Source organism: Hakea prostrata, chromosome 7 (assembly GCF_041222555.1).
Source record: "Hakea prostrata isolate BN-2017 chromosome 7, UWA_Hpros_2, whole genome shotgun sequence".
Taxonomy (NCBI): domain Eukaryota; kingdom Viridiplantae; phylum Streptophyta; class Magnoliopsida; order Proteales; family Proteaceae; genus Hakea; species Hakea prostrata.
The window spans coordinates 7962991-7989056 of record NC_142606.1 but is presented as its reverse complement, the minus strand read 5'-3'; the positions used below and the strand labels follow the sequence as shown (position 1 = coordinate 7989056).

The 26066-nt window shown below is 37.4% G+C and overlaps 2 protein-coding genes across 6 annotated transcripts; one reads left to right on the top strand and one right to left on the bottom strand.

Annotated features, from left to right (window-relative positions):
• Positions 1-4190: 4190 nt before the first annotated feature.
• On the bottom strand, positions 4191-18411 carry LOC149009414 (GCN5-related N-acetyltransferase 6, chloroplastic-like). Of its 2 annotated transcripts, XM_089163969.1 has the most exons (10): positions 18339-18411; positions 17858-18143; positions 17227-17455; positions 17081-17130; positions 16899-16935; positions 14655-14726; positions 12661-12765; positions 12308-12464; positions 12126-12202; positions 4191-5800 (listed from the first exon to the last, which is right to left on the bottom strand). In XM_089163969.1, the coding sequence occupies exons 2-10, from the start codon at positions 17980-17982 to the stop codon at positions 5735-5737; spliced, it is 918 nt and encodes a 305-aa protein (XP_089020095.1). In that variant the 5' UTR covers positions 17983-18143; positions 18339-18411; the 3' UTR covers positions 4191-5734. The 2 variants fall into 2 exon arrangements, with proteins under 2 accessions (XP_089020095.1, XP_089020094.1); XM_089163968.1 differs by lacking the exon at positions 18339-18411 and having other exon boundaries at positions 17858-18316.
• A 1200-nt stretch (positions 18412-19611) lies between these two features.
• Positions 19612-25883, top strand: LOC149009413 (RINT-1 / TIP-1 family). Of its 4 annotated transcripts, none has more exons than XM_089161330.1 (4): positions 19612-20123; positions 20330-20437; positions 23512-23622; positions 23740-25883. In XM_089161330.1, exons 1-4 carry the CDS (start codon positions 19856-19858, stop codon positions 25698-25700), a joined length of 2448 nt encoding a protein of 815 aa, XP_089017456.1. In that variant the 5' UTR covers positions 19612-19855; the 3' UTR covers positions 25701-25883. The 4 variants fall into 4 exon arrangements, with proteins under 4 accessions (XP_089017456.1, XP_089017454.1, XP_089017455.1 ...); XM_089161328.1 differs by having other exon boundaries at positions 23512-23643; XM_089161329.1 differs by having other exon boundaries at positions 19613-20123; positions 23512-23630; positions 23748-25883.
• Positions 25884-26066: the final 183 nt, after the last annotated feature.

Sequence of the window (26066 nt, the reverse complement as noted above, 5' to 3'; positions counted from 1 at the left end):
GAAAAATAATTGTGCTTACCTATCATACAATCATGAGGTCAAACAATGGAACAGCTTTAATTATTATTTTTTTTTACAAAAAATAAAATAAAATGCGTCATGTCACATGTCATTTCTTATGCTTTTATATATGTTTTTTATTATTATATTAGTAATAACATCAGGGTTTATTTTTTTACCTTCTAAAACTTGCAAGCTATATTTCTATAGTTATCAACACTTATCAGCATATACAATAAGACTAGCTTACACACCTTGATGTTATCGTCATGATAGCTTTTTTATGTACGACTTAAATTTACAACGGACTGAACTTAGAAGATTTAAACTCTTGATATCATGCTATGAGGCATTAGCCTTTGTCAAGTGAGCCAAATCTTTGAGATCAAAATAAAATATTACAATTAATCAACTTAAAAGATAAATACACTATTACAGTAAACTTCAAAACAACTCCTAAAGTCAACTAGCATGATTCACATACCAAACCCAAGTAACCAAAGAGCAGAGCTAAGACTCAACATGAGGGGAGAGGGCATAATAACCTTTCTACTCATTTTTTTTAACCTTAAAAGTTTTCCCCACTAACCGACAACCCCAAGCCAAAAAAAAGACAAAACAGGCAAGAAGAAAAGGGGGAACGAAAAAAGAAGGAAAAAAGGGGCAAGAAAAATGAAAAGAAGAGACAAGGAAAAAGAAGGAAAAAGAGGGAAAGAGGAGACATCCCCACCGAACAGAAACCCAAAGAAGAAAGAATCACAACCAAGGACAAAAGAAGGATTTGGAGGTTTTCATATTAATAAAAAAATCTTGTGCCAACAAAAAAAAGAAATTCAAGCAGCTGCCAAGGCCTAAGTGCGGGCAAGTGCTCAAATTTTATATATATATAGAGAAGACCGGGTGTCCAAAAAACAAAAGAAAGAGGACCAGAAGGTAAAACTCAAAAAAATTAAATAGGGGCGGGTGGAGGGTTATGACTCTGGTGCAGTTCTCGCCTGTATGTAAAAAGATCAAGACTATCCATCTATTTCTTTAGTTCCCATAACCTTCAAGCCTTGTGATCGTATGAGATGATTGAGCTCCTCTTCAATCCAAGATGATGTGTAGAACAAGTTGGGATTACTCAGCAACTATGCTACACACATGTATCTGATGTTCACTTGTGAGAGGAGTTGAATCCTTAACAACAAGCAAGTTTCTCGAAAATTCATGAGTTGTATAACTGTAGGAAAGAAAATCTATGATTTTCAAGATATTTTTTATAAGATTTAAGACAACATTAGTAAAGATGTTTTTCCCCTTTTTCTTGGATTCAAGTAAACTTGTTCATTTTTTTCCCCGTTAAAGAAAAAAGCAAAAAGTGAAGAATCATAATATAGAATCATTGATCAACATCGACCCCTTAAATTTGTAGATTTCATTTGAACCACTTATCCCATAACTAATCCATAACAACTCATGATCTTAGAATTATTTATTTTTGTTTATGTATTTTCAATGAAGAATCAATCAATATAATTTCAGGTTTGAATGCAGTCTCAAATCCATATCCAACTTGTTTTTTATTTTTTTAGTCCACATCAAACTTACTATTAAAATGACACTCATTTTTGGACCACTTTCCTAATAAAAGGAAATCTACCAAATACCCAGCATCATAGGTCAACATTTTTGTTTATCTAAAAAAATAATATTAGAAGTTATTAAGAAAGAAACAAATAATAGACCTTTTATTTTTTTCTTTTCTTTTTTTATTTGGGTAGGAAAAAACAAACACAGCAAAGAATATTTTGTCACTTGCAAACCCGTGAATGTCTTATATGAGTATTTTGTCATTAAAATTTTAACTTACTAATTGGGTTAAAGGGTGTACACTTTCTTCTATGATTTCAAGAAAGGGTCCACTTCAGTTTTTTCTTTGAATTTTAATCAATAGATTATAGCTGTTGCAATCAAACTATGAAAATACTTTCTTAAACTAGACATTTCTTCTCCACATGTAAAATTAGTAAGCCTTCGAGAAAAGAATAAGAAGAGAATCATATTCATTTTAATTTCGAAGAGGATAGGAATACATTAAGGAGTGTAACGATCGTTACATGTTAAGGACTAAAGACCGTGTTGGCTAGATCTTTCACATGTTGTCATGAGGCTCCAACGGGTATTAAGGGATTATCATTGAGAGATTCCACGTAAATAAAATAATATCATTAGGACTTGTGAAATGCATGGTGAATAAGAACTATTATGAACGTTATAAAATAAGTCAAAGAGAACTGTTAAAGAGAAAGTCATTGTTCATATATCGTCTATGTGCCTCTTTTTTTATAATATTACTTCATATCACATGCACTTTCTTTTTTAAGGTTTTTCATATTAGATCTACATTTTCCTTTCCTTAGTAGAAAGACGTATTATATATGCAATTTTGGTTTTTTATCATAAGAATTCATATTAAACCTTCTTTTTTTTCTTTCATTATTTTAGCAGAAATTTATATCAACTTACATTTTTTTAAGAAATTTTTGTCACATTTGAGTAGTACAAATGGCTACACGTATGAGAGACAGCGAAAGAGAGGGATTTAAATGTGTGTACACATATAGCATGATGTCCTTGTGACTTCTACCAAAAAAAAAAAAAAAAAAGTCCTTGTGACTAAACACATTATGCCCTAAAAAAAATGGTGAAAATCCCTCAAAATGATATAACAATCATCTGAGACACCACTATATTTACCCATTGGAGCAATGCCTTGCACATTCTCATTCTTTCCTTCTCCATGTCTCTGAATCTATCAAAGCACATTTCAAAATTTTGGCTTCTTTTTGTCTCAATTAAGTTCAAAATCTTTTCAGAGTTAGAAAAAGACCTAACAATTCAATTTCAAATTCGTTTAGACAGAACTTGTAGACTTTGAGAGAAAAAGACCTTATGTTTCTTTCTCAATTGAAATGATGTGTCCACCTACTTGTCTTGGCATCATCAATCAATGCCAAAAGAAGGGACCAAGTAGAAAGAAATTGGTTTCTCTTAAAAAGTTTGGTGGAGCCTGTATTCATTTGCCTTCTTGCAGCATTTATTCTTGGACTTGGAGGTAGACAAATGTAAATTGATAAACACATATAAGATAGAAAGAGAGAAAGAGAGAGAAATGTTCGATATGTGGGATCTCTGCCAAACATGCCCAACTACATATCTGGTAGATATCCATTGATGTTCTTACCAAAAGAACGACATCCATTGATGGGTTATACTTACTTGGGTTGTAAGGTACATTAAACTTTGAGAGTTCCATTTGTGTGAGAGAGAGAGAGACAGAGATGCTATATGAGATGTGCTGCCCCAACTTCTGTTTGTGTTGATTGGCATTTTGTACTTGTTTGGTTGTTTCTGGTTGTGTTCGAGCTCTAATTATACAATATAAAATTCATCCAACATTTTTTGGCCTTATAACATACTACCCTTAGCTTAAATCATTATTTATTTATTTATTTCACATAAACATATTTATAAGGAGTCCAATATCCTAATAATGCTCATATAATTAGAACTTTACCCTTCTACAACTAGTTGAACTTAAAAGTATTTTCCAATTACATATATAAACTTAATTATAATCAAACTTTAATTATGTGAGTGACCTCAGTAAATAGACGACACACCCAACCCTACCCATGAGATATAAGAATTAATTTGAGATGCGGAATCTTCCTTCATTTATGGTTGAAAATCAATCCAAAATGGAGGACTAGTGACCTATATATGCGTTTATTGAAAGAAATATGAAGTTGCCAACTTGACACCAGTTTTCGTTGTCTAGCTACATATGGGTATGGTACCAGAACTACTACTTTTCCTTTATTGAATTTGAATCCCACCTCCATTTGATGAAAATAATAGATTTTAAATTTCTCAATCGCATCAATATCTCCATCCGTCATATTGACTTTATGTCCACAAGAAAGATTCAGAATTGTGATTTTAAGGCCAAACAGTTAAACCCAGATGCATTTTGAACTTGAATTTTGGGACTCATTGTCTGGAGGATATTATCAGAAAAGAACAAGAACTACATATATGTTTTCTCCACTTTTTTTCACGATAACAAAGACAAGAACTAAAAATAGTCTGATAACAAATCACTTCCAAATTATTTTACAAATATGTATGGTTGATTGGTGGGCTTAACTAAATTTTGAGAATAATTTTAGATAGACAAAAATGTAAGGTCATCCAGCTACCTGGTGACAGAAAAGTATAACCTACTTGTTATTTGGAATCCATGGCGTTAAATACTTTGAAATTTGTTCACGAACTTAAAGCGCATAATGGTCCAACGGCCACTGGTCCATGCTTTTGTTCAAATTGAAAAGCTTTGACATGATGATAGAAACAAATAATGTTCAGCAATTGTTGCCCGTGAGACATAGCTGCTTCACCTAATCAATTTTGGTCTTGTTAGGGATTGTATAGCGACGTTCTTCTTTTCAATGTGTAATCCAATTTTTTTCTTCTTCTTGAAATGGTTTTTCTCATCTTGAATACCCGTACATGGTTTTAGCATATCATAAACAGAGAGGGAAAAAAATGAGAATACATAAAAACAAAGAAAAACTGTTTCATAGTTAAAAGACATTATCAACCATATATGAGCCTCTTATCCAATGGATGGTGGAAGTTTGCACACACAATCTAACAACCAAACGTGGCCCACCAGATGCATGAAGAAACCCTTTTTCTCATGCTTTCAAGTCGTCAACATCAGCTGCTGGAATGCTGGGTTTTTTAAAATAAAATTAAAATGAAATCCAAGTCTAAGCAGATGGCCGACCTGAATTGCATGTTTTGATTCGCATTCACCTGTTTTTGTCACACATGATCTGATACTGATAGCAACCCCATTTCACTAATTTTCATTTAAAATAGAAATATGGAGGATGATATTCTAAGCATAATCCTTTCATGGATTAGAGATTCTCTTATGGGGGGGTCACAGCTTTAAATGTAATGTAGTTAATGTACCACGAGTACTTAAAGGCTGCAACGACAAAGAGACGATCGTTCCAGATTTCAATTCCCAGTAAGCAGAGAAAGAGTATTTTAATGGTCTGGACTCTGGACACAGTGTTTTCTGCTATTGCTTTCGGTGCATTACAGCTCTACGTAAAAAGCTACGACGACAAAAAGGACATTTCAGAAGTGGAGAAGAAGGTTGGTTATATAAATAATCTTCCTTACATTGTCTTTTCCGTAGCAAAGGAGGAGGATATTCTCTGAATCTAATAGAGTATCCAAAATTCAAAAGTAATGGCTTTTTGCAACCAATAGCAACTCCAGAATTCACAACTAAAGTGGTGCAGTTACGTCCCCATCAATAATATAATAGAGGATGAGATGAGGAAGTTTGCTGATAATTCATTTCGACTGTGAGAAGAGAAGGCATACTACTACTGCCCAAGGAGAAACAAAAGCAAAGGGAGATCTAATCCAAAGTGACAAAACTACTATGAAAGCACCACTAAATTCAATTAACATAAGATGATGGCATTCTTGTAATATTGTGGGTATTTGAACTAGCTTTTCAACCAATTCCATGCTCTCTCTCTCTCTCTCTCTTCAAGGTAACAACTGACCAGCAATCATGCGTAAAACAAGAAAACAGTACAAAATACATTTTATACACATATTCACACATATAACCTAGGTACTAAATTGAAAGCCATGTCGTTACTCACAATTCCATACGCATTAGAAGCTTTGCCTTTTCTGAACTAGTAGTAGGTGCAGTTTCTACCATCTGCAGTCATTATATGAACAATAGATGAGAATACAGCTAATAGAAAGCTACTACTTAAGGTAAGTTTTCAGACCACACAGCAGGAAACAAGAAATCAGTATTAACATAATGACACAGTTGGACACACACATATGAACCATGACACAACATGTACATCTGTAAACATCAACCAAACCTTCCAAGTTTGCCAGTAAAATGTCTAAGAAGACTGGATAGTTCAATAAAGTACAAGTGCAAAGACTAAGTTTTTGATTATATACTTCCAACTTCCAAGTACCATATCTTGGAAGTTCATTTAAAAGAGATGCAAGTTTATAAAGAACAATTTGGCATGCTATAAAAGATGAAGAAATTGCCCTGGGTAAGAAAGTTCTAATGGATAATAAAGTGAACTTACTTGGATAAGATGATAGCAGATCTTTGAAGCAAGAAATATTTTATTTTATTTTTAACGAAGTCGTTGAGTAATTCGATGTATACACGATAAGGATAACCAAAGCATATGACATTAGCAAAGAGCTGGATATGGCACATACAGAGGTGTGGAATTTCACAGGCAACTTTCTTAAAACATGGTGAGGATAGGAATCAAATGGATCCAGACTCAAGTGAGTCTGAGGATACAGGGACGTCACCAAATGAGCTGGCAAATTTTAAAACAAAGGCAATGGGAGGGAGAAGGATTTTTAGCAGTCCAATTCTGTTTCCTACTGTGGCCATTATACCATAAACTACATTGATGGCTTTGCTTCTCTAAGTAAATTCCATGATTTCCTATAAACATGGTTTCTTAGGAAGCACAGTTCAGTGCTCAGGTTTCTATTGATAAGCTAACTTTGAAATTACTGCACTTGTAAATTACAGGGAAAACAATTTGCAGAAAACTGACACTTGTCTGAGACAAGAAACTACTATTGTGGAGAGCCAATTCGGCTTTATGGTATGAAGATCCATAGAAGTTATTTACTTAGAAGACTCAAGGAAGATATAGAAGTTGCAGAAGGATCCCTCTATAGTCTCTATTGAGCTAGAAAGAATTTGTGATCCTAGAGAGTTAACCTGGCAAGTATTAGAGAACAGTATTTCAAGTTAATGTGCAAACATAATTGAAGACATGTATTATGTATATTAGCGTACTGACTGATGTAAAAACTATAGGGGATCAAGGAATGAATCCTGATTTCAATCGGGACAAATCAATGATCAAAGAAAAGCCCATATCCATTTGCACTTATCATGGACAATAAAACGCCATAGACATCCAAGCTAAGGTTCCTTCAGTATGATTTTGGCCGATAAAATTGCTTTCAGGGATGAGACAAAAGCAGGGTTTAAGACGAGTAAAATGAAAGTATATGGACTGTAGATATAGTAACACTAAGGCAGATCAGGAGGTGGCGAAAATTAATGAGAGTGAGATTCCGAAGTGGTTAATTTGGGTAATATGGGTCAATCATAAACAAATAGGTTATAGAGCATGTTGTTTCAGAAATTAAAGTAGGATGGATCAACTAGAGAGATGTCACCTAAGTGGTGTGATTGACTTGGGTATGTTAGGAAGCATTATATAGATAAATTCAACGTAGTTGAGATGGATGTATGGCAAAACTAAGAACTTATCATATTAGAGCTGATTTAGGAGTAGTCTTGATGCTTGTGAAAGCTGTTTATGGTGCCATGACCTTGCTCAATGCAAGCCTTTGGTTGCTCCTGTACAAAGAATGATTTGATTCAGATTGAAGGAGCCAACAGCGCCAATGGCAAACCTGATATAACCCTAGCTGTCAATTCAAGCTAACAAAAATTAACTAAGCATTCTATTGGAACTTGGAAGAGAAATGTCCCATCATGATCTTTCTTTTATTTTGAGTAAGAAAACAAAGAATTCACCAAAAAAAAGAAGAAGCTATATCATCAATAGGGATTACAAAAGGTTCCCCATCATGATCTATTTTGATCTAAATTAATACAAACAAATATTCCTATTCTTTTTCCCTTCCGCCCTCCACCATGGAGGGTGGGCCCTCTACATATTTACCTATGCCATGAAAGCTAGCTATTTAAATATTCCAAAATATGTTATTTGGCTCAATAAGGATCTGTTCCTATGCTGCAAATGTGCAACATCAATGATGATCAAACCTAACACACAACCCCCCCCAAAAAAAAAAAAAAAAAACCCAAAGAATTTATTTATTTATTTATTTTACTAGTGGCCCACTTAAGTGGGGGTGAAACTCTAGGCACTTCCCTTAGGCTGCGGTTGTTTGCAAAGGTGGGGTGGGAGAAAAAAACCTGTGGGCCCCATGTGTAGTGGGGTGAGGGAAAAAGAAAGGAAAGGATTTTGTGGAAAAGTGTTAATAATGGCTCCCACTTTTTGGTTTTCCACACTTTTCCACAAAGTCCCACATATTTTGTGGGGTTTTGAAAAGGCATGGGGTAGGAAAGTTAGCTTGCCACCTCACCAGACAAGTTTCCCTAATTTAAATAAGTTTGTTTCTAACTTTCCCACCCCAAGCAACCAAACAAACCACACTTTTAGGATTTAATGGAAAAATTTTCCCACCCCACATTTATTCCAGCAAACAAACGCAGCCTTAAGGGCCAACTATTACTGATGGCCCACTTAAAAAATTATTGGTTACCCACACTTAACTGATTGGCCTTGATTATGTTAAGTCCCAATTAAAATGACGAAATACCCTCCAATATCAATTTACAAAGCTACCCTCCCATACCCAACCCTTAGGGAATCCCTTCACCCACCTCCTTCCTACTCCTTGCCTATCAGAAACCACCTGCTACCGCTGGGGCCCTTGCTGGAAATCACCCTTCACTGATGCTCTCAATAGATCCTCCAAATCAAAGCACTATAAATCCCACTCTCAAAGAATACTAACTTGTATCTCAAGTAAAAACCATCGAGTGGGGCTGATTTAGGAACATCATCTATAGCAACAGAGTTATCAGTAACCTCAACAACACATATGGCATAAGCTCACATCCTACGATCGGAATGACGGACGGAAGGTGCACCTGCAGCACGCTCAGCATACTTTCCACTGCAACTTCCGCTCCATAATCCTCATAAGAAAACCCAAAACCAGACACTAAAACCTTCTCCACTATTAAACTAAAACTGAATCCCAGGAAGAGGGGAAACCAGGCAGATCCGCCATCACTTGACCTTGAAATACACCAGCCTTGATAAATCCAACTTAACCATTGATATCAATTATCTTTGAAATGTAACATATCAAAGCAAAATGTTTCTAAAACCCTAAAGAAACACAAAGATTCACCTCAAGAATCTTCGAACAATTCGATTTGAATCCAACGAAATTCTCAAGCAAAAAAATAATCTTTCTGTTGAAAGGCAAACAACAATCGTCAAGAGATGTGATGATTCTATAAATAACAAGAATGGAAAGTGAAGAACCTCTTCTGGCTTGATTTTCTCTCCATTTTCTTAGGGCCTGTTTGGTTACATGAGTCTGGAGATTTCAAATATCTCGAGATTTCAAATCTATAGACTTCAAATCTATGGAGTTATAATTTATAAAATTAAGTGTTTGGTTGTGGAATGAAATCTGTGAATTCATCCTAAAAATTTATTTGATCGACATGATTTTTGTGAATGTACAATTGTATAGCTTTTCTCAAATCTCTCTATTTCACCCCTTACCCATAAATCTACAGATTCACCTTTTTACACTAAAAACGTGAATCTGTAGATTTCATGAATCTAGAGATTTTTACAACCAAACGGGTATAATTCTCAGATTCATGAATCCAGAGATTTGAAATCTCTAGATTCATGTAACCAAACAGGCCCTTAAGGAGCAAACCAGAGAAGCCCCTCCTCTATATATATATATTTCTGCTTCGTTTCTTTTGGTATTTCCGCCCTTTTGATTCTTCCACGGCCTTCTCTTTCTCTCTCCCTAGCATCCACTGTTTAATGTCTATCAACAATTTTTCTCCTTGAGTGGGACGGTGGTGGGTAATTTCTAGCGGGGGGCGGCGGCGGCAGGTGGTTTCCAGCAGGCAAGGCATAGGAAGGAGATGGGTGAAGGGGGAATCCCTTCACCCGCCTAAGGGTTGGATATGGAAGAGTAGTTTAGTAAATTGATAAGGGAGGTATTATAGTCATTTTAATTGGGACTTAACAGAATCAAGGCCAATTTGTTAAGTGTGGGTAACCAGTAATTTTTGAAGTGGGCCACCAGTAATATTTGGCCCTTAAGGGAGGTGCCTAGACTAGAGTTTCACCCCCACTTAAGTGGGCCACTAGTAAAAAAAACTCAAAAAAATTGCTTAAAGCCTAATGTGGACGGTTACCATAAGAAACCCAAACCATTATATATATATGGAGCCGCAATGAAGGATCACGAAGCCAGCATGCATCCCAAGGCCAACTTAGATCCAACAGAGATCATGAAAGACTGAGACAGGAACTTGGCTTCAAGATTCTCTTCTTTTGCTTCTCAAGTTTCTTCGTTGATAAAACACTACAGTTTTGTTGATTAGGTGACTAATTTCACAGAAGTAGATTCACAAACATACAAGTACATCCCCCTGGTACAAAGATGATAGAGATCTATGGGGGTTGAAGAAAAGAAAGAACCAGCAAAAGCCAGTGCTGAAGCCCCATCATAGGGGCCATATGGATAAAAAATGAAGTCCATAAGCCAGTTTTAGAACTTGAACTGATAGACTAAGTATTTATTGGGGTTTACTAATTTTACTATCTAACTCTAACCATATGCTACTGTTGAATTGGGAGCCATTACATGAAGAGGATTCTTGAGATGGTTTACTGTCCATTATATGCAGAACCTCTTTGGTATTTTACAATATTCTGTCTGCTGGACTAGAGTATACCAGCAATTGTTAAGTTGCAACAAGATTCCTTAGATATTTGGCCACCGGTTTTGGCTGTGATTCTTATATTTGTTGATGTCCTTAACACCCTTAAGCCCTTAAGGACTAAGGACTATGACTTTGTTTTGTCATTTAAAGTAGGTAATGAGACATGGTGTTAAACTATCATTTTGAATCTGCTAACTAGTTCCTATTTCAGTCTTCTGCTCATAACCTGAAATCTCACCAATGGCATCTTAGTTTCAGAGAATGAAGTGCCACTAGTTGACTGTATGTGACACGATCTTGGGGTGGATCAGAAATTATACATTTCGGTCAGTACTGGTGATAGTTTTTTGGTTTGAACCCTCCAATTATACCTTTCGGTTAGAATTGGAAACCCCTAAAATATGCAATGGTTCCACACTTCCACCACAAGATCCTTTTGCCAATCTCTCTTTGCAACCCTGGGTAATGGAGGGGCTGGTGGGTTTTCAGAGATGAAAATTCATTAGTAATGTACTCATTTCAACAGCTTCTAGGCATCTATACCAACTTCGTGGCTGAAGTGGGAAGTACTGATGAAAGCATTTGAACAAGCAAGGCAGCTGCAGATAAACATGTTGTGGGTGGAGGCTGACTCTAGGGCTGCAGTGATGACGTTCCAGAATTATAAGATACCATGGTTAATTTACAACAATGGAGGAACCACTCCGGAGTTAGTATAATATTGAATGGAAAATTCCTCACTGTTTCCATGAGGCAAACCCTGTAACTGATTGGTAAGCAAAAGAAGCAGTGAAGACTCGGAATTATATAGTCCAGAGATGGTCAAAAATGATGATCATGGAACCTGAAAGGGATGTGCAGTAAGGCAGCCAAGATTCAGGCTTGATTTCCCATATTATTACTGTTTCTTCCTGTACTGTTAACACTATTTTTTTTTCTAATCAAAGTCAATCTTTGATGCATACAACTATTTTAGTTGGAAAGATGGTACATAACCAATGGAATGCTTAAAGTGCCTCCATTGCCCAAGAAAGTGATCTTGTCAGTACCTCTATAAAAGATCTTGACCTCACGTTTTGCCATAGCAGAAACCCCTGAATCTAAAGCCACTTGGCGTTCCAACTTCCAACCCAGTTCCAACAACGCAATTTTTAGATTGAGAAAGGGGAACTGTTGAATATATCTCTTTCCATGAGAAACCGTTTTGCTGGCGAAGTAGTTTACTAAAAGGATTCTAGTCACTGACTCACTTGCTCTCCTTATTTTGCTCCAATTTTATGATGTAGTTCACAAATTCCAAGAACTAAAGTTCACACTATTTTAACTTTTATATGAATAAGAAGTTGCTTCTTTTGAGGCCTTTCTCTGTCAGTACGAAAAGGAAATCAAAGCACAAATACCAGAATCACCCGATAGTCATTCTGGTCATATGTCAATGATTTTGAGACCATACCTCAAAGCCAATTTTTCTGTACAGATCCTGGGCAGGTGTGTTCTTAGCATTCACATGAATGTACAGTTGCTTCACACCTGTAGGAGCAATCCAAAAATAGAACAGGTTACTAGTCATTATTCATTAAGGTAAAAGTTCAACAAATAGAAAATGCGACAAATTTTTAAAGTGATACGAGGTACCTGCTGCAGAAGCAACATCTATGGCAAAATAAAGCATATTAGATGCAATTCCTTGACGCCGAGCACATTTTGAAACAGAGACATTTGCAACATATGCATAATTCAAGGCATCATAACCTTCACGGCCAGCCACAAAAGCAGACGATCTCCTGATTTCCTGAAGATAATTAACAGTGTCAAAAAAAAAAAAAAATCTAATCATGAAGTTAAGACTATGAAGAAAGAAAGTTTATAGGTGTCATCGCTAAACAAGGAAGCATGCTTACGTACTCATATCTCACTATAGATGGCATGTCTTTGCAAGTCATCTACAAAAGAGATGAGTAAAGCTTAAAAGTGAATTAAGGGCATACCCCAGGGTATAATTCTCCTCGCAATAATTGCCGGATACTAACATCCAGTGTTCCAACAACACTGTTTAACACAGAGCGTCTTACATTTTTCTCTTCCTTCTTAACCTGAAACATGTGCAAAAACATTAGTACTGAATCAATCCTATGTTCCACCAGTACTGCAATGGTAAGTGAAAATGTCTTTAGCTCATTGTTGAACAATACTTTGAACACGTGAAGAGAAAAGGTTCCAAGATCATTAAAGATCTAAAACTAACACCAACAGAATGCCGAAGTGAGCAGCCGTGCAAGACATAGGAGGAGCAAAATGACCTCGTTGACTTGCCCCTCAGGATTCTTCCACACATTCAGATTCAGGGTACCAGACTCCCGAATGGTAAACACTTTCTTTAACATAGGTCACTAAAACAGTTTCAGGAAATTAAACAGGTTCTATATCATCTTTCCAATCCCATTTCTTCAAGAAAGTGACCTCCTCTTACATCTGTGAAGCATCAGGGTTTGCCCAGACTCAGTTTAATCTCAGTAACACAAGTGATAGATCAAATTGAGGTGGTCAATCAACCTAAAACAGTAATCCAGTTAACATAAATTCATAAGTTCATATATAGTTTCAACAGTTCACAACTGGACTACAAACTCTTAAAATAAATGTAATGTAACTAGCTTGTTCTCCAACAAATCTATGTATAAAAGAAAAATGACCACTTTTTTTATTTTTTTTTTTTTTTTTTTTTTTTTTTTGGGGGGGGGGGGGTTGTTTCAAAAGTAAGCCCCATTACAAGCTGGTCCCTTCTGCAACTCTTGTTTGTTTTCCTTCACTATCAATTTTCCAACAAGGAATCTTTTGTAAAAGGAATAAAAGGGCAGGCACCAGGGGGAAGGCAAAAAATTGAGGACATATAATCTTGCTTCCTAGTAGAACCTCAAGTCAAGCATACAAAAGATTGAGGGGCATTCTAATTGATCTTCCTGATGGAGCCTCAAATAAAGCACACTATTGGTCAAATTTACCAGGAACCTAATTCTTGTGCTATCAATTACTTGTGAGCACCAAGAATATGTTTTGCACGACCATCAACAGCGCAACAAGAGATCTGACTGTTGAAATACATTGTTGGCCTGGGCTCCAGTGGCGGAGCCACGTTGGGACCGGAGGGGGCCACGGCCCCCCCCAGATTTTTTGAAATTGTAAATATCCTTGTTTTTTTCCTTATTTCTCTATCTTTAAATGTGAAATACCACTATTTGGCCCCCTCCAAAAATTAAAAATAAAAAAAGATAAAGATGAGAAAAGAAAAACAAGGAAAATCCTATAAGGAATAAAAGGAAAAAAAAAAAACACGATCAAAAAACAAATATTGAAAAAGCACAAAATATTAAAGAGAAATAATAAACAAGACACCAAAATAACACCGAATATAATATAATAAGTAGACCACATAAAATAAAAATAACGAGATGGGATACTGGGTCAATTGGCACATACATTGGCCCCTCCATGTTCAATCCTGGCTCCGCCCCTGCTGGGCTCCAAGGCACATTTGACAACTGGTCCCCTTGATTATGTCCAGCCATCAGGGTACCATGTAACCTAGGAAGCAGCCAATAAATACCTTGGTAATTATGCTGGTAAGGCATCTCATGTTCTTGGCCATTGTCCAAAAGTTTAAAACCTTTGAAATGTGATCAGGCTTTTGGGTTTTATTCAATTAAGTCATTTATATAACTTTGCTTGATTATCGATTCACAAAACTTCAATTTTAAGCATCTAGAGTACTTGGACTTGTGCAACTCTTTTTATTCTTTCATTTGAGCCTTCCTGCTTTTCTGTCATGTAGACATGAAAGAAGAAGACATGGATCAACACGATGAGAGAAAGCTCATTGGAGTAAACAATTAACTGTGGATTTACTTGTCCTATATAAGCCAACTAATATTCTCCGGAAAAAAGAAAGAAGCAAAAGCTAAGACAAGTAAAAGGAACAACGTACTGTGAGAATGCAGAAATACTTCAATAAATTCCAATCCCGGCCTGCACACCGTTGTTTTAATGTATAGAACTCCTGAAATTTATTGAGTATAAGTTGTATATAACCCCCAAAAATAAAGAAAAAAAGGGTAAGTAATTCAAATTGATTATATTAAAAGATTCAAGCTACTACAAAAGGCCAGAGCAATAAATAGGTATTCTAATTTGCAAAATATTGCTGAAATGAGCCTAGACAGCTCTCGGTTTGAAAATAATGTGGGTAATCACTGATAAATAGGATAACCAAATTAAAAGCTCAGGGGAATTTGTGATCTTGTCATAACCAAGTCTCAAGAACCAAGTCTCAAGAACCCCACTACGTGGCAGATTTCTCTTCATCCTGGAACTCTTCAGGGATTTTAACACCTCATGGCACAGGGAATCTACTAAAGGCTTATTGGGGGATCAGCCTAAGAGCCAAACAGTCTTAAAAATAATGCAGGTAATCCCCAACGTAAGAGATTTTGAATGGAAAAAATTTACAGTGGGAATAACCACATTTTAGACTGAATTCAGTTCTACGTATTCTTGAGAAGAGCTGGCAGATGATACAATATTTTGTGCAAGATCTAGGCTGAGATATCAGCATCTCACTGATCTCGAGTTATATCTCAATCTCAAGTAGAGCAAAACCCAACCAAACCAAACCGAGGGTACAAAGGCATTGCCTCTGCGAGATTTCCACCTCAATGCAAAATATAGCCTCTCACTCTGCTGTAAAGAAAAAGTCAAAAAACACCTCCAAGTTGGGACTTTGGTGCTTTTTTTTTTTTGGCTTCAAATCTTACATCTCCAGAAGATTTAAGTTTGGAGATTCAAGATTGAAGCTTCACCATCAAGAGAGGGAGCGACACTGCATCTCAAGAACAGGTTTAGATAAAAACTTATCTATAGGAAAATACAGACCAAAGTGATGATCACTACGGTGTGCTTCACAGAGAAGAATAGAAGAACAGAAGGAACCAGCGCAGTAGGGGGAGAGGAGAAATTACATTAGAAGAGGAGGTGGGGGAAAGAATCACACACACACAACCCAGAGGTTGTTCAAACCATGATGCAGACCAGTCCCTCAAATATGATTAAAACTTTTGACTATTTATAAACCCAAAGATATAAAGATTCCTAATTACTTAAAAAACATAGATTAATAAGAATAGAAAATCAATAAAACTCAAATTGGAAATTTCCCTAATAGCTGCCCAAAATAAAAGACTAGATATTTTTCCATATAAAATAAATCCTAAATATCTTACTGAATGAGAACATGGTAAAGCTCACTTAAGCCATAGTCTTCCAACCTAGGGTCCATGGAAAAAGTACCCCACTTCAGGTTTGAATTTTAAAAAATTGATGATTCCATTCAGTTCAGAAGGAAGATACTATAATGGATGACAAGTTTCCGCCTTTCAAGACCTATCTTGGCCATATGTCCACCAAAACCCACCACCAAGTCAATAAGGGGAAAAATACACAAACTCATCAGAATCTCAACAGAAGTGGGTTTCATGGCCTGGCAAAACAAAGACCTAAAACATTGCTTGTTAGTCCATTACAATCAGAAGTTAACTGACTCCTTTAAGTGATATTATTTGGGCACATTAAGCATGAGGAGTAGAAAATATGGACCTAGTCTTACTTCTGCTTTTTTCATACTTGCCCCCATGGAGGAGGATACACAGAAACTTCCACAAAGGCGTCACATGATTCAATACCATCATACTTACAGCCAACTCTTCAGGATCTGTCCAAGGTGACGACATCGTCTAACTTCATTTCTGACTCCTGTATGCTTGTGCACTAAGAGAGTAGTGGCTTTGACAGGTTCTAAAGAGAATCCTAAACCCACTTAAAGAAGAATCCAAAACTTCATTGTCCAAAGATTCTTTTAAGGCACTAAATATGGCCCTATGTAATTAGAACACTCAACCCAAACAGTTTGCCAATTGTTTGTGAGTTTGCTTCTACTGTCTATATATTACCAGTCAAAAAATCCTGATAAGCTGAAAACAAAATTCCAAGCACGAAAAGCAAACATTAACTTCTACAGCTTACATATTACCGGCCAAAAAATCACCAAACTGCTGAATGAACGCACAGCACAGACAATGAAAAGTTCATGTCCTATTTCATGGCACACATATTCATATTAGGTTTTGTTACCCTAAGAAAGATTCATACTGGCTCTTCAGTGTAAAATTATTCTTACCTGTTCTACATATGTCCTCTTGAAATTCTCATGATTCCTGAAATCACATGGCTATCATTAATACTCAAACTCAGGTATCTGAATATTATGGTGCATGGCATCAGAATAAGCTTAGTCCAAAAAGCACAACACAGTCAACGTGAAAATTTCAAGATTATAAGTAGTAGTAGAAGGAAACAGACCTTACATAATAGTCTTCACAATGAGCTTCTGCCCGCAGCCATGCTGCTGCCTGAGGAAGAATAAACAGGCTGTAACAAGCGTAAATATGAGAAAAGAAACTTAAGGACGTGTTCAAAGAACAGAAAGTAATAAGAGTCAAGCCTACCCAGTATTCTTCATCCAACACAGCTTCGCGAACAACAAATCGTCCAAATGCTCGGTTCTGTAGTGCACAACATTCCAGGTCATTTGGTTGCAAGCGGTTAAACGAGAGTTGTGGCAGCATTCCCCTGTCATTCTTGATAGCAGGGGACTGTTGAATAATACCATGTGAGTTGTTGTTGCAATGGACTCTAATAGGTTTCCATCTACGGTATGACTCTGGAAAGGTCTCCCTGCAAGAACTTGTAAAGATCAATAAACCCGGATGCTAAGAAAGATATAAATTAGTCATAACTACCAAGAACATAAATCTACATGGCTTATTAACCTAAAATTGCAGACATTACAATTTAACTTTTACGCGACCATTGGGAGCATCTAAAGCTACTTCAGTGTTGAGGGTAACCAACCAGAGAATCCTATTGCTGTGGAGAATGGGAAGGCCAAAATACTTTTAATCATTAAAGTCCCTATAGAGGGTCATCTAAGGTCTAATGCGAGCTAAGACCCAATTTCACTCCAGTGCTCAATGTTGTAGTCGGTTACAATATTAATAAAAATCTATGGAGATCAAGTAGTTTACCATGCAGAAACAGATTGACGAAGATATCAGAATGGGAAGAAATTATAGATACCCGATTGATGTTGAAACCTTCGTCAGTCGAATCAGAGGATAGCGCTTGGTTCTTTTGACGACCACCTTGTTTATACGAGAAAGCGGAACTCGAAACTGAGGGACAAATGTCCCTTTAAGCTCCATTACTTTCTCAAGCAGATCTTGTAACTAAATGTCATAAGCAATCAGGAAAATCTTGATGTTTTCTCCCCCTCAAAAGAGAGAATTATAAGACGATAACCGAAAACTGTCCCTCCTCGTACAGAACTTCAAGATCATAAGAAATCAGTGACTTCAATTACTGACTGCACATGGAGAATTTGTAGATGCATAAAGAAATTAATGCAAATCCAGGAACTATGAAGAAACCGAACGAAATGAAGAATTCGAAAGCATGTCGAAGGAAAAAATCGATGAAACCCTAGAATACAAAGAGACGTGAAATCAAACGAGAAATGCGAACAACAAAAACGATGAAATTATTTATAGGTTGGTCTTACCGGGAAAATCTGATTGGGCTGGACTTGGATCATGCCTTTGTGACTCGGAAACTTGTCTTTTACGTTATCCATTCATCATCGCACGTGGCACTATTTATTTCCGCTTTTGGGTGAGTGGTCTGACCTCTGAAGGACACAAGACTTCCGATATTGCAATAGAATACCAGGAAAAGGTTAAAATTGCATTTTCAAAATATCATGAAACTCGGAAATCACAGAATTGTTCAACTAGGGTTGGATCAAACCAAGATCGGCAGGAATGAGAGTCAAGACACCAAAACATGTGATGGTTTATGCTAAAAAACAAATGAATGCAATATTCTCGGGCCTCGTTTGTGAATCTTAAATCCTAGAAGGGTTATGTTGCAACAAAATTTGACCAGATCTTATTGCTTGGCTTGGTGTTGAAAGCCTACACAATAAATAAAACAAGTCAAAGGTGAGCTGACCCTTTGGCCGACCGATCACCTTCGATGTTGAAGTCAAATTATGCCCAACACCCTCCCCTTTGGATTAGAAGAAAGCTATCCGGTAGCTTAAGAGAAGACAAATGAGAATAAATTGAATTGCAAAAGTTTTGAGCCCCTTTATGGGTGGGGAGAGCCAAGTATTTATAGTTTGACCAAACCATTGATTTGCCCACGTGGATCAGCCATTGAGCTGAGTTTGAACACATACTTATTTAGTGAATAACCATCAATACCTACCCAATTGCACCATTGCAGGTATAAATGGGGTCTAAGGTGACACATGTCACATGAGAGATCATCGTACGCACCGACTAGTACTGTTCACCATGTATTCCTTTGTCAGGGGATTTTCTAGACAACCTCCAAGACTAATTATAATTTTTTTGTTCTCTTTAGCTTCCTTGCCTCTCATCCTCTCACTACAATATCTCGTATGTTTCTCTCCTCCTCTCTTCACTTCCTTACCCCTTCACCTCCCATTACAACACCCAATGGCCCCTACTTCTCATTATGTTCACTTCACTTAACCATAGCAAAACGAAGTGTTAGGTCAGCCCAAAACATTTTAGCCAATGCGTAACTTAACTAAACTTTGGTTGATCCTACTATGGGCTAAGGCTTGTTATAATTATCTGTTATCTATAATCTCTGAATTTGATTTTTCAAATTCAAAACTGATAACAAATCTTATCTGTTATATTGTTTTTTAATTTGATTTATATAAATTAAAATTGGATAATAATCTTACAAAATTTAGGACAATTTTAGAGTTCGAATTCACTTTGTAACTGATAGAAGCATATCAAAGCCCTGCGGCTAAACAAATCTGCATGTAATCTCTTGTAGGTTCTGAGAACAACAACCCCTCATGCCCAAAAAAAAAAAAACGAAAAATTCCTTGAATGTGAATCGACAGGCTCTATATTCAGAGACTCATACGGAAAAGTAAAGCGGGCTTCTCAGCTTCTAAATTCTCTCAACTAAATTCCACTATTTGAGAGCCCATACACTCAAAATTCAAAATCAGAACTTCCAATTTTTTCTATAATGGAGCCTCGGCTTGTTTTGTCTAGTGTTCATGAACTCCCTCCACACCTGCTTCGGTTTCTCGATGAAAACTTCAAGACCCAAGAAGATCTCAGTAGGGCTCCCACTCTTTCTATGGAATTGAAGAAAAGCTGCATAAATTTGGACAGGAATCTTAGGACCCTGCAGAAGAATCTGTCTTCATGGATTTCTCGTCCAAATAGCGCCACAAGTGCCCTTCACGATCTCAATATTAGACTTCAAAACTTTAGTCTCCTGACGTCTCAAGGTCTAGATCTTTTACCCTAAGTGGAGATCCAAGATTCCCTTCATTTCTCCTTTTCCTTGTGCGTTATTATGCTGGTTGCTTCTTCCTTCTCGTTAGAGAAAACCTGGGTTCTCCTTAATTTGACAGATATGTTTTGATTGATTTCTGTTTTCATTTGGCGTCTTCATTCATATTTATATTCATGTATTAACTTTGGTTGAATTCAGATGCAACGGGGATGGTGGGTTTGGAGAAAACACGGGAAATGTTATGCGAGGGCTTGACATTGCTTGCAAAGGAAGGGCATCGAATCGAGATGGTTCGCATCTATGCTGGTACGCGTTGAATTTTTTCTATAAATCGGTCTGCATGTTGCTAGTTCGTAGCTTCTTTTCCATAATGCTTTGTTTACTGTGGGATGTAATTTAGTGTCTCAGTTTAGTTGAATATGTTTAGTTATCCATCCCACCATGGGAGAAGATACTGATTGCCTTGGAGAGAACTATAGCTCCTCACAAATAGGTTGTTTCCATTTCTTTTCGGGAGAGAATTATTTTCCAATTATTTCCTAATTGCTTCTTATAAATTTCCTAGTATTGAATCCTAAGCAATAATAAAGCTTATAGGGTAAGGTTCTTTCTGTGGATTGAACCTTTTTGCATCAACTGCTGCCCATGCAGAACGATACTGAAAAGAAATAAAAGCATCTGCTATGATAGCACCAGGTGGCCTTTGTCGTAGTAGGAAATAGTCCATAGCCTCCACCTGGCTTTAGATAATTTCAGGTTCTAAGCCATGGTATAAATGAAAGAGGCTTAGTGCACTAGGTTTCCAGCAATTGTTCATTCAGGTGCCAGTAATGTCATAAATATTTCTGCTAGTTCAATTTATATGTTTCTGATTATGCTTTATTTATGGCTTGAGAAGCCAGGAACTTGTTCGTTTAAACCCAATGTGGCAGGATGTAGGTTTGGAATTAAGCCAGCTTCTTATCAGTAGGCAGATCTAAACCCTTGGAGCTGTCTGTGATCCGTGGTGCCAGCTTCATATCATGAAATAGCCCCATAACCCTTCCATGGGAATTTAGAAGTCCAACTTGTCACCAGTTTGAAAGTCTGGACATGCACAGATTGTTCTCAATTTTCAAAGTGACGAATGAACAAAAAAGTTCAGAAGGTTCAGTTCTCCATTTTAAGAAGATATATTGTACCCTCTGGATGATTTGCATTGTTGTCAACCTTGCTGAATTTTCAATCTGCACTAGAACAGGTATCCAAGTTATGAAGCAATGGTGAGAATTCTTGGCTTCAATTAGGGAATACAAGTGGTAGAACCCATTGATCTTCTTTGCTTATGGGTATTTTGCGAACCATTTAGTAGGACTAGCCTCTAGGAGAAGGACACCATCGGCTATTCTGATATTGGATCTTTAGGAAAGCAGCTAAGGTTTGGCAAATTTCAAGTTTTAAATTTCCAATTTCCAAGCTGTCTCTGGGTCTGTAAGTTCTTTTATAACCCACTAGATTTTTCTCAAAAGAGGGGGGGGGGGGGGATACAACTTCTATATATCTAGATCTGTAGTGGACTTCTGATTTTGTGTTGTTATTTTCACAAGGATGTAAATAATCCAACATTCAGTGAGATGGCTTTAGTAGCAACTGGATTGCTTGAATCAGAGGAAGGGAATGAGGATTCTGGCTTAACTGTGAAAGAGGCAAGAGTGCATACCGTATATAAGGTTGCTGCTGCATTTAGGAGTTTTTTCCCTTCCTCCTCAAGCTGATAATGATCTTACTTTCAGGCGAGTCTCAACTTGACAGCATACACAACACGCCTAGCTAGTGGAGTGGCTACCAAGTGACTCACCTATTGAGCCAGGTAAAAATGGAACTGAAAGAAGGACCAAAGGACAGTCATATCCTAAAGTAGGAGGAACTAATTTGAACCGGAACAAAGATTATGAGAAAAAAAATGAGATACGTCAAACATGAGAGAGCACTTAGACACTTTACCTTTTTACTGACAACTCTTCTGTGAGGAATTCTCTGGGTGTATTATAGTTTTTCACCAGGTGGGTCGATCCTGCATTGAAGAATTGACCTGGAAAAAAGCACTTCAAATATGAGCAAAGAGAAGATAGAGTATAACCCTGATGCTCAACTCTCTTATTGGATTTGTCCTGTATGATGGATTGAGTGGATTCAGCTAGGCTGCCAAAGCAAATGCAACAAGATAGAACAGTTCGCTCTGATGTGTAAGATCCCCAAACCTGTGCGAACACTTCTTTAACCCAACAAGTGATCACTGAACCAAGCTTGGTAGTCTCCTAATTCACTACTCTCACCAACCACAGATTGAGATCAATAGCTGTAGCAGCACTATCCATAGAGGCAGAGTTTCACCAGGGGAAAATTCTTGAACTGCTGCAGTAACAACTTGGCAGTTGGTGTTGTTCATGTTGTTCTTGGAAGCTTTTACCTCGATTAAAATGCTCTTAAATCATTATTTTTCCTATCTTTAAGATGCTGCTTCAACATAGACACATTGATCAACCACTCGTCCACCCTTGTGAAACGAAAGAACATATAGGAATTTGAACCTCTTATCACATTCTCAAGGAAAGGCAAGAGACTTCATTGATCACATTCGATTTAGTAATATGTAGAGAGAATCAAGAGCTTGCTCGATTGAGTATTTGCACAGTTAGCAAGACGTCACTTAGTCACCTTGTTGGCATTCACTGTTCAGGGCCCTCAGACCTCCTCCAATGGCTTGGTCTTCTAGATAGCATGACAACTATGTGGTGTCATTGGTTGAGTTGATCTGCGAGATAAATGCCTTTTATTTTTGCTTATTATTTTTTGTTGGTGACTTGTGAAGTTACCTTGGAATAACTATTGACCTTAACACAATTCGAGGACAATAGATAAAGCATTGTTTTTTATCAGCCCTGGAAGCTTTTCCATGTATGGACTTTTATCATGTGTACATTTCAAGTTCAACCGTACCATGAAATTGCTCCTCCACTGAGTCTGGTTCCAAAGCTTCTGCATTATCAAAGGATATGTTCATCTCTGTTCTCTCTAATCCACCTATAGAACACTTCTTCTTTTTTCCCCTCAAAATGTTGCATTCAGAGTCTTTTTAGCTGAAAGGTTGAGGTATATGCTAAGGAGTTTGAAATTTGGTCTCTTGCTTTAAGGTTACAAGCATCATGTTGTAGTATTGCAGCAAATGGTTCAAATAATGCACCTGTGGCAATAATTAGTTAGCCCTTTCTTTGTCAGTTCTCCATGATATATGGCTTTCTGATTGAATGCTGATCTGTATGTATCTTTGTCAGTTGTCCATGATATATGACCTTCAGGCAACACCTTATAATCAATTATTATCACATCTTACTTCACAGAGACCACCCTGCAGTTGGAAGCTCTGGTGGGAGATCTTGAAGATGCAGTTTACTCCATCATGAATAGAACCACATGGGACACCTTCCAGGCGAATCTATCGCATGACTTAGGTTACACTGTGAGGCTCGCTGGTTGTTTTATTGTTCATTTATATTGCTTTTATGTTGTATTAATGGCTCTAGAAATGTGGCCAAATGCTGAAAATGGTTGACTCTGCTCTATTCTAGGAATGCAGGCTTTTGGTCAAAAGAAAGAAAAACTACTTCTCGCTGTAAAAGCCATGAATGATATGGAGGATATATTGGTGACTATTTCTAGATGTCAGCCTCAGTGGGGTCGTCTGCTGAATTCAGTTGATGCTAGGGTAGACAAAGCTTTTACTGTTCTCAGGCCTCAAGCTCTCACAGATCACAGAATTCTCCTTTCTTCTATTGGTTGGCCACCGCCCCTTCTGACTTCAGAACAAGGAAGAGAAAACAATTCAGGCCTCCCAAACCCACTGGTTCTGATGCAAGGAGACAAAAAGGAGAGATATTGTGAAAGTTTTCTAGCTCTTTGTGCTTTGCAGCATATACATACCAAGAGAGAAAAACGAAAAATGGATCTTGCAGAGCGAAAGCTGGATGATACTTTAAATCTTTGGACTATTGAAGCGTTGGTTTCACCCATTGCCTCCAGGGCTGAACACCATTTCTCAAAATGGTTGGAACAGCCTGAGTATATGTTTGCTCTTGTGTACAGACATACACGGGATTTTGCTCAAGGAGTGGAAGATGTTTTGCAGCCTTTAATTGACAAAGCAAGGTTGGTGGGTTGTAGTGCCAAGGAAGCTTGGGTTTCTGTAATGGTTAAGATGCTTGCAGGGTATCTCTCAACAAGAAAATTTTCTGTCCTTGCTGAAAGATACAAAGATAAAGATAACAAGCCAGAGGTGACTTCTTCATGGCTTCATCTCCTGGACCTTCTTATTGCTTTTGATAAAAGGATGCTATCACTTGCAAGTATGGGAACGCCATACTTTCAGAATAACTGGAGAGTGTCGATGTTGTCGATATTTTGTGATCGACCTGACTGGCTCAGAATTTGGGCTGAGATAGAATTCAAAGAGGCCTGGAGAAAACTGAAGGTGGAGTTGAAAGATGAGAAAGCATGGATGATTGATCCAAAGGCAAACTATGAGTTTTATACTGCCCAAGAACCTAAACCATTTATCATCTCTACTTGGCAAGATCATAAAGCCCCATTAATTGCAGAGGCGGCTGTTAAATTAACATGGGGAATGATAGAACGTTCACAATCCCTGCCAAACATCCTTATGCAAACACAGTTTATTAGATTATCTGCAGACAGATTTTTGTGGCAGTTCCTTAAGTGGTTGCTTCAGCACCACAAGGAAGTACAACTAAGATCTGGGGATGTACAAAATGAAACACTGAAGAGTGTATCTGCATCTGTTAATGCTGCTAGGTATTGTGAATCAGTTCTTCACGAATGGAGTGTGAATGTGGACTTCTTGGAGATGAGTATTGCTGAGGATGATTCACGTATCCAGGCAGATGGTCTAGATGATCGAAGTTGCTTTTTTGTAGAACATATAAAATGCTTGATTGAGCTGGAGGATAACTTGCTGACGGAAATGCATGCTGATCTTCTCTTACAATTCAAAACTCTGACCTGGGAATATGTCCAAAACAAGGAAAAATGGGGGCAAGAGCAAGAGTTCATTATCACAAAAAATGAAACAGGGACAGGTGTATTGACCGTATCTGTTGAGTTTGTTGAAGCACTGGATTCTCTGAGAAGTCAGCTTAGTACTTTGGAGGAGGTCCTGAACTCGAAGGACTTCTTGGATCTATGGAGAAGTGTTGCAGATGGACTTGACCTTTTCATATTCCACAGCATCGTCATGAGTAATGCGAGATTCACTGTTCAAGGAGCCGGTCAATTTGTAACTGACATGCAGGCATTGTTCCTTGTTTTCAGGCCTTTCTGTGTCCGGCCTGAAGCCTTTTTACCCTGTATCAGAGATTCTTTGAAGCTGTTGGAGATGGATGAACAACATGTGAATCAGTTGAGAGATTCATTCAATGATGCAGGAAGAAATGAATCTATGCATCTCCATGGAATTACACACATCTCTCTCCAGCAAGCTGACAAGATTTTGAGGAATAGGAATTTTGCAGTGTGATCCTGATGCAAAGGTTTAGTTCAAATTATTGTTAGCTACATTTCATTGTACATAGTTAGACCTTTAGTCAAGGTTCAAAACTTGGTACAGGAGATGGAATTGGGCTGCATGGATCATGATCTTCAGAGGGTCAGATCCGACCTTATCCCTATCTGGTGATCTTTCGCCAGTGAGCCGACCTATGTCCTTGATGCAATCCTGCATGGCTGATAGATCATGCATTGTCCAGGGTCTGACTCATGAAAATCTTTAAACCTCAGTTCCCCTCAGTGCAAGATTCAATCGACTGAGTGGGCGGAAAGATAGATCTTATGGTCTTGGAGTGTTAGTTTTTTTCCTTATTGGATGCAAGAGGAAACCCAAGAA